Source organism: Macaca mulatta, chromosome 14, assembly GCF_049350105.2.
Source record: "Macaca mulatta isolate MMU2019108-1 chromosome 14, T2T-MMU8v2.0, whole genome shotgun sequence".
Lineage (NCBI taxonomy): Eukaryota > Metazoa > Chordata > Mammalia > Primates > Cercopithecidae > Macaca > Macaca mulatta.
This window is the reverse complement of record NC_133419.1, coordinates 59,616,101-59,625,485: the sequence shown is the minus strand read 5'-3', so window position 1 is coordinate 59,625,485 and position 9,385 is coordinate 59,616,101. Positions and strand designations below refer to the sequence as shown.

Genomic DNA, 9,385 nt, shown 5'->3' with positions numbered 1-9,385 from the left:
AAGTACACAAAAAATAAAAAGCAATAAATTAAAGCATACCACTAAAGAAAATCAGCTTCACTAAAAGGAAGACAGGAAAGAAAGAAGCATGAGAAGACCACAAAACAAACAGAAAAAAAAAAGTAACAAAATTGCAGGAGTAAGTTCTTACTTATCAATAATAATATTGAATGTAAATTGACTAAACTTTCCAATAAAAAGACACAAAATGGCTGAATGGATTCAAAAAAGAATTAACAATGATCTGTTGCCTACAAGAAACACACTTCACCTATAAAGACACAGAGACTGAAAATAATGGGATGGGAAAATATTTATGTCAGACAAAATAGATTTCGAGGCTAAAACTATAAGAGACAAAGAAGCTCATTATATAATTATAAAAAGGTCAGTTCAGAAAGAGAATATAACAATTTAAAATATATATGCGTCTTACACTGGAGCATAAAGTTAACATTATTAGAGCTAAAGAGATAGATAGGCCCCAAAACAATAATAGCTAGAGACTTCAACACCCCACTTTCAGCATTATCCAGACAGAAATTCAACAAAGAAATATTGGACTTAATCTGCACTATAGACCAAATATGACCTAATACATATTTACAGAACATTTCATCTAATGGCTGTAGAATACACATTCTTCTCCCCTGCACATAGATCATTTTTAAGGATAGACTATAAGTTAGATCATGAAACAAGTATTAAAACATTAAACAAATAAAACAAGCATCTCCTCTGACAAAAATGGAATAAAACTAGAAATCATTAACACAAGGAATTTTGGAAATTATAAAAGCACAAAGATGTTAAACAATATATCATTGAACAACAAGTGGATCGATGAAGAGATTAAGAAGGAAAATAAAATAAAAATTTTCTAGAAAATAAAAATTGTCTTGAAACAAATGGTAGTGGAAATATAATTTACCAAAACCTATGGCATACGGCAAAAACAGTACTAACAGAGAATTTTATAGCCAAAAGTACGTACATCAAAAAAGAAGAAAGACTTCAAATAAACAACCTAATGATGCATCTTACAGAACTAGAAAAGCAAGAGCAAGCCAAACCCCAACTTATCAGAAGAAAAGAAATAATAAAGATCAGAGCAGAATTATAAGAATTTGAAATGAAGAAAATACAAAAGATCAATGAAACAAAAAGTTTGTTGTTTGAAAACATAAGCAAAATTGACAAACCTTTAGCCAGACTAAATACGAAAAAAGAGAGAAGGTCCAAATAAATAAAATCAGAGCCAAAAAAAGGACACATTATAAAAACTGATACTGCAGAAATTCAAAGGATGATTAGTGGCTAGTATAAGTAACTATATGCCAACAAATTAGAAAATCTAAAAGAAACGAATAAATTCCTAAACACATACAACCTGCCAAGATTGAACCATTAAGCGATTCAAAACATGAACAGACCAATAACAAGTAACACAATTGAAGCCATAGTAAAAAGTCTTCCAGAATTAAAAAAAAAAAAAAAAAAAAAAAAACACAGAAAAATCTTGGGACCTGATGACTTCCCTGTTGAATTCTAGCAAACATTTAAAGAAAAACAATAGGATTAGAGACTTAAATGTTAGACCTAATACCATAACAACCCTAGAAGAAAACTTAGGTAATACCATTCAGGACATAGGCATGGGCAAGGACTTCATGTCTAAAACACCAAGAGCAATGGCAACAAAAGCCAAAATTGACAAATGGGATCTAACTAAACTAAAGAGCTTACACACAGCCAAAGAAACTACCATCAGAGTGAACAGGCAACCTACAGAATGGGAGAAAATTTTTGCAATCTACTCATCTGACAAAGGGCTAATATCCAGAACCTACAAAGAACTCAAATAAATTTACAATAAAAAAACAAACAACCCCATCAAAAAGTGGGCAAAGGATATGAACAGACACTTCTCAAAAGAAGACATTTATGCAGTCAACAGACACATGAAAAAATGCTCATCATCACTGGCCATCAGAGAAATGCAAATCAAAACCACAGTGAGATACCATCTCACACCAGTTAGAATGGCAATCATTAAAAAGTCAGGAAACAACAGGTGCCGGAGAGGATGTGGAGAAATAGGAACACTTTTACACTGTTGGTGGGACTGCAAACTAGTTCAACCATTATGGAAAACAGTATGGCGATTCCTCAAGGATCTAGAACTAGAAGTACCATATGACCCAGCCATCCCATTACTGGGTATATACCCAAAGGATTATAAATCATGCTGCTATAAAGACACATACACACATATGTTCATTGTGGCACTATTCACAATAGCAAAGACTTGGAATCAACCCAAATGTCCATCAGTGACAGACTGGATGAAGAAAATGAGGCACATATACACCATGGAATACTATGCAGCCATAAGAAAGGATGAGTTTGTGTCCTTTGTAGGGACATGGATGCAGCTGGAAACCATCATTCTTAGCAAACTATCACAAGAACAGAAAACCAAACACCGCATGTTCTCACTCATAGGTGGGAACTGAACAATGAGATCACCTGGACTCGGGAAGGGGAACATCACAAACCGGGGCCTACTATGGGGAGGGTGGAGGAGGGAGGGATTGCATTGGGAGTTATACCTGATGTAAATGACGAGTTGATGGGTGCTGACGAGTTGATGGGTGCAGCACACCAACATGGCACAAGTATACATATGTAACAAACCTGCATGTTATGCACATGTACCCTAGAACTTGAAGTATAATAATAATAAAAAAAGAAAAACAATACCAATCCTACTCAAACTATTTTGAAAAACAGAGGAAGAGGGAATACTTCCAAACTCATTCTATGAAGCCAGTATTACCCTTATACCAAAACCAAAGACATATCAAAGAAAAAAACTATAGGTCAATATAACTGATGAATACTGATGCAAAAATCCTCAACAAAATATTAGGACACTGAATTCAACAGCACATTGAAAAGATCATTCATCAAGACCAAGTGGGATTTATCCCAGGGATGCCAGGATGGTTCAACATATGCAAATCCTTCAATGTGATATGTCATATCAACAGAATGAAGGACAAAAACAACATAATCATTTCAATTGATGCTTAAAAAGTTTTTGATAAAATTCAACATCTCTTCACGATAAAAACCCTCAAGAAACTGGGGACACAAGGAATATAGCTCATGCCATATACAAAGGACTCACAGCTAATATTATACTGAATGGGGAAAAACTAAAAGTCTTTCTTCTAAGATCTGTAACATGACAGGAATACCCACTTTCTCCAGTGTTATTCAACATAATACTGGGAATCCTAGCAAGAGCAATCAGGTAAGAGAAAAAAATAAAAGGCATCTACATTGGAAAAAAAGAAGTCAAATTATCCTTGTTTGCAGATATATTATATGATTTTATATTTGGAAAAACCTAAAGATTCCACAGAAAAGCTATTCAAACTGATAAACAATCCAGTAAAGGTGCAGGATACAATACTGACATACAAAAATCAGTAGCATTTCTATATGCCACCAGTAAACAATCTCAAGAAAAAATCAGGAAAACAATGTCATTTATAACAGCTACAGATAAAATAAAATACCTAGAAATTAACTAAAGAATTAGAGGAGCTCTATAATGAAAACTACAAAACATTGATGAAAGAAATTGAAAAGGGCACACAAAAAAATGGAAAGATATTCCATGTTCATGGATTGGAAGAATCACTATTGTTAAAATGTTCATACTACCCAAAACAATCTACAGAATCAATGCAATATCTATCAAAATACCAATGACATTCCTCACAGAAATACAAAAAAAAAAATTTCTATGGAACACAAAAGATCCAGAATAGCCAAAGCTGTGCTGAGCAAAGAGAACAAAACTGGAGGAATCATATTACCTGACTTTAAATTATACTACAGAGCTATAGTAACCAAAACGGCATGGCACTGGTATGAAAACAGATACTTGGAGCAATGGAACAGAATAAAGAACCCAGAAACAAATTCATACATCTACAGTGAACTCACATTCAACAAAGGTGCCAAAAATATACACTGGGGAAAGGACATTCTCTTCAATAAATAGTGCTGGAAAAACTGGATATCCATATGCAGAATGAAACTAGACCCCTATCTCTTGCCATAAACAAAATTCAAATCAAAATCCATTAAAGACTTAAATATAATACCTCAAACTATAAAACTACTAAAAGCAAAGAGTGGGAAAACTTTCCAGGATATGAGAGTAGGCAAAGATTCCATGAGTTTTATTCCAAAAGCACAAGCAACCAAAGCAAAAATGGAAGAATGAGAGCACATCAAGTTAAAAAACTTCTGCACAGCAAAGGAAAAAACAAAGTGAAGAGACAACCCAAAGAATAAGAGAAAATATTTGCAAACTATGTACCTGATGAGGGATTAGTAACTAAAACATATAAGAAGCTCAGACAACTCCATTAAAAAATCTAATAATGTGACCAAAAAACGGGCAAAATATCTGAATAGACATTTCTCAAAAGAAAACATACCAATGGCAAACAAGTATATGAAAAGGTGCTCAACATCATTGATCATCAGAGAAATGCAAATCAAAACTACAGTGAGATGACATTTCATCCTAGTTAAAATGGCTTTCATCCAAGACAGGCAATATCAAATGCTGGAGACAGTGGGGAGAAAAGGGAACCCTCGTACACTGTTGGCAGGGATGTAAATTAGTACAACCACTATGGAGAACAGTTTGAAGATTCCTCAAAAAACTGAAACTAGAGCTACTATATGATCCAGCACTCCCACTCCTACGTACACCCAAAAGAAAGAAAATCAGTATATCGAAGAGATATCTGCACTCCCATATATGCAGCCCTATTCACAATAGCCAGAATTTGGAAGCAACCCAAGTGTCCATCAACAGGTCAATGGATAAAGGAAATGTGGTACATATACACAATGGAGTACTAGTAAGCCATAAAAAAAAATGAGATCCTGTCATTTGCAACAGCATGGATGAAACTGGAGTTCATTATGTTAAGTGAAATAAGCCCAGCACAGAAGGACAAACTTAGCATGTTCTCGTGTGGTAGCTAAAAATTAAAACAATTGAACTCTTGGAGATAGAGAGAAGGATGGTTACCAGAGGCCGGGAAGGATAGTGGGGATAGTTAACGGGTACAAAAAAAAGTAGAATGAATGAATAAGACCTAGTATATGCTATCACAACAGGGTGACTATAGTCAGTAATAATTTAATTGCATATTTTAAAATAACTAAAAGTATAATTGGGCCAGTCTCAGTGGCTCATGCCTGTAATCCTAGCACTTTGGGAAGCTGAGGTGGGTAGATTGCCTGAGCTCAGGAGTTCAAGACCACCCTGGGCAACATGGTGAAATCCATCTCCACTAAAAATACAAAAAATTAGCCGGACATGGTGGCGGGTGCCTGTAGTCCCAGCTACTTGGGAGGCTGAGGCATGAGAATTGCTTAACCTGGGAGGTAAAAGTTGCAGTGAACCGAGATTGCACCACTGCACTCAGTGACAGAGCAAGACTCTATCTCAAAAAGTAAATAAATAAAAGAGTGTAATTGGATTGTTTGCCAAAATATAAATGCATAAGATGATTTAAAAATTTTTTAATAAAATAAACATTAGCTGTTATTGTAATATTGTTATCATTAATATTATGTTAATATTAGTGTGTTATTATATAGTGGTATGTTTTGTGATAGTGATGGAAAATAAGTTAGGACCAGATTATTAAATTAATGCTTAGCTTAGAATTTACTATGTAGTCCTGTGATTTCCAAACTATGTCTAATGGAACACTAGTTTATTTTACAGATGTAAATTTATATGCTATCAAAATTATGCCAAAATTATATGGACATTGATATAGGTATCTATGGTCACAGAAGTGTGGGAAACACTGCAAACTCTAACTTTCTCTTGGACAGCCATGTGCATGACTCACAGAATATCAGCATTTTCCACAATTATTTGACCATGGAATTTTTAATAGAACATTTATTCATATCTGATATCTACTGCTACAGAATATTCTGTGCAAAACACTCTGTAAGTAATGAAAAATCCTCCAAAGTATTTGACAGAAAGTGGCTTGGTCAGCCCTGTCTTTTAGAACATTTATTGTAGAGTCATTTCATAGTTTAGGCAAACATGTAAAAGATTGAAAACATTGATCTCAGCTAAGAAAGTAATGCAATATCTGAAGTGAAAGATGAGAAAAGTAACAAGTAATTAGTAGAGGTAGTGTTGAAAAGACTAACGATACTAATAAGTATTAACAAAATATTTCTCAGAAACTATGAGCTAAAGATTACATTAAGTATAGTCATAAGCTTTATTTCATTTAATCTTCTAAATAATGCTCTGAAGGTAACCTATAAGGTACCCATTTTATAGATTTAAAAATTGAAGACTAAAAATGTTAAATAAATTGTGAAAGTTCACATAGCTAGAAAATGATGATGACAAAACTTGTGTCCTGATAGGAGTCCAAATACTATCCACATACTTGTTTAAGTGGCACAATCAATATAAATATCAACCAATAGCATTTTGAGTATCAGCCCTAAGAGGAGGAGGTTTAAAAAGACTATAGGGTTTCCAGCTCAGTGATGTTGATGGGATCATCATAATCTAGTTCCCAAGAAATGAAATGTAGGAAGAAAAGTGGAGTGGGAGTTCTATGTCCTATGAGGAATAACCAGTTAATAGATGGATTTATGTGTCTAACACTCAAAAGAGAGTTTTAGGCTAGAGACAGGGATATGGGACTCACTAGTGTTGGTGGTGGCTAAAGAAATGAGTGTACATGACCTTTTCTGGAAAAGCATGAAAGAATGAGGGTCGAGACTGTGAATCCCAAGAGAGTACTCCAATTTTGCCAATCTGGCCATGAACAATGTGCTATAATTCCTAATTCTGGGTCTGGTCAAAAACTACATATAAGGGAGGATCAAGAGTACCCTGTTTCCTCCTACTTTGTCTTTTCCCTGGTCCCTGAGTTACAGCAGAGAGAAGTACTGCAAATCAGCAGTTGCTTTGGCTCAATTATGCCAAACTGCCTTCATGAGGAGCTGATTTACTAATCACTGGTTTTGTGGACTAATTTAGCTGGTCATTTCAGTGTACCATAGAGATGCCTGTTCTGACCTCAAGGAGATAATTGTGTTCCCATTCGTTTTTCAAAAATGTAGTATTTGTCAGGCATTTTGTAATGCTTTGGGAATACAAACATGAATAATATACACTCTTCTGATTTCAAGGAGTTTGCAGTCAATTGAGGGTACAGATAAATGAACTCATTACATTACAATTTATTATGCACATTTGGAGAGTTGTACAAGATACATTAGACATGCAAAGATAGGACCTTTGGCTTGCCTGAAGAAATTATAAAAGACTTCTCAGGGAAGGCAGTTCTTGAACTAAAATTTGAAGGAGAGGAAGTTTTTCCAGATGGCCAAAGGTCATGCATGGCTGTTCCTCAAACTCACCTGCCGTTATGGTAGTGGGTGGCAGGCCACTTGATTCTGTACAAAGAATCAATGCACATTTAGGATTTTTTTAAAAAAATAAAACCCCTTAAAATAGTAAATATAAAATTATTTTTATCCACTTCTTTATAACCTCATTTCATGTGGTGTTCAGATCCCTGTGCTTCTGGTGTCTATCTAGTCTACTGAGGGTACCAAAACCTCATATCAGAGGCATATACACTTAGTTATTATTTCTGGGTTGTAGGGAGGAATGTGTAAAGAGATTAGAGAAAACAAACAAGAGAAGGAGGAAGAATTATGAGAAAAGAAAGGAAAGTGGGGGGAGGAGGATAAAATAGAAAGAAGAGGAAGAAATGTCTTCTCAGTCCAGGAAATCTCTGTATTTCACATCTAGCTTCCTTGAGGGAGCTGGACATCAAGATTCATGAGGATCCATCAGCCCAGAGGGGAGATACAGCACCAAGTCTTGATGGTGGGCTACACCCTCACATATCTGCTTAGTCTTCACACCATAGACAATGGGGTTCAGCATTGGTGGCACCAACACATAGAGACTGGCCAGCAAGATATGGACATGTTGAGGAATATTACGCCCAAAATGGTGGGTCAATAAGGTAAAGAAGGATGGAACATAAAACATAAGGATGACACAGAGGTGGGAGCCACAAGTGCTGAGGGCCTTGTGCTGAGCCTCCTGGGAGGGCAAACAAAACACTGCTCGGAGGATCAGTGAGTAAGACACAGCGATGAGGATCACATCCAAGATGACCATGACAATGGGCACTGAGAAGCCATACCAGATGTTAACAGTGATGTCAGCACAGGCTAAACGAGCCACTCCAATATGCTCACAGTAGGAATGACGAACAATGTTGGTTCGGCAGAAGGGCAGCCGCTTCAGCAAGAATATGACTGGGAAGATGATGCAGAAGCTTCCGGTGATGATGGCCAGAGCAATCCTTCCCACAACAGGCCAAGGTAGCACTGCTGTATATCTCAGTGGGGCACAAATGGCCACAAAGGGGTCAAAGGCCATGGCTAACAGGATAGCTGACTCTCCCACAAACATCATATGGACAAAGAAGACTTGGGTGACACAGGCATCAACAGCAATGTTATGGGCATGGAGCCAAAAGATGGGTAGGGCCTTGGGCACAGTGGTAGTAGACAGCAGGATGTCCATGATGGCCAGCACGGAGAGGAAGAAATACATGGGCTCATGAAGGTTATGTTCCATGACAATAACCACTATCAGGATGCTGTTTCCCAGGGCTGCAGTGATGTAAATGAGGCAAAGAGGTATTGACAGCCAAATTTGATAAGCCTCCAACCCAGGGATGCCAAGTAGGACAAAACCTGCAGGATGGAAGATGGTAACATTGCTGTGACTCATGATGCACTTTATGGTCCTCTCTATAATGACTTAGAAGCTGATGAGTCTCCTGAAATTGAAGGAAACAGAAAGCACTCCTGAATATGTATAAATATCAAAAAAGACAGCATAGATTTCTAAATTGCTGGACTCTCCAGGGGCAAGTTCTCCCAGAGAATGTTCACTTGGTGTAGGAATGGCTTCTGGCCCATGGTCCTTCCTTTGCAGATAGAGCTTCTGTGGGAATAATGCTTCAAGTATGAACAGAGATGGCAGCACCTGCCTTCAACCACCCTGCCCCCAGAGTTTGGCTGCACCCTCCCTTTCTGACCTCATTCTACTATTTTCACACAAGCAGCATTTTCCACCTACCTATGTTGTCCTTGTCCCTTTCCCTAAGATTTTGTTCTGCATTTACCTTTAATTTCCCTCCCCTTCTACTTCTGTTCACCAGAGTAACTCCTTAAAATAACCTGAAAATAACTCCTTAAGACATACCAC

The 9,385-nt window shown here is 36.7% G+C and overlaps 1 protein-coding gene across 1 annotated transcript; it reads right to left on the bottom strand.

Annotated features, from left to right (window-relative positions):
- Positions 1-7,947: 7,947 nt before the first annotated feature.
- On the bottom strand, positions 7,948-8,905 carry OR52B2 (olfactory receptor family 52 subfamily B member 2). The gene is given in 2 exon segments (XM_015115001.3): positions 7,948-7,984; positions 7,986-8,905. Coding segments are annotated over 2 exon segments (957 nt in total).
- Between the last annotated feature and the right edge of the window lie 480 nt (positions 8,906-9,385).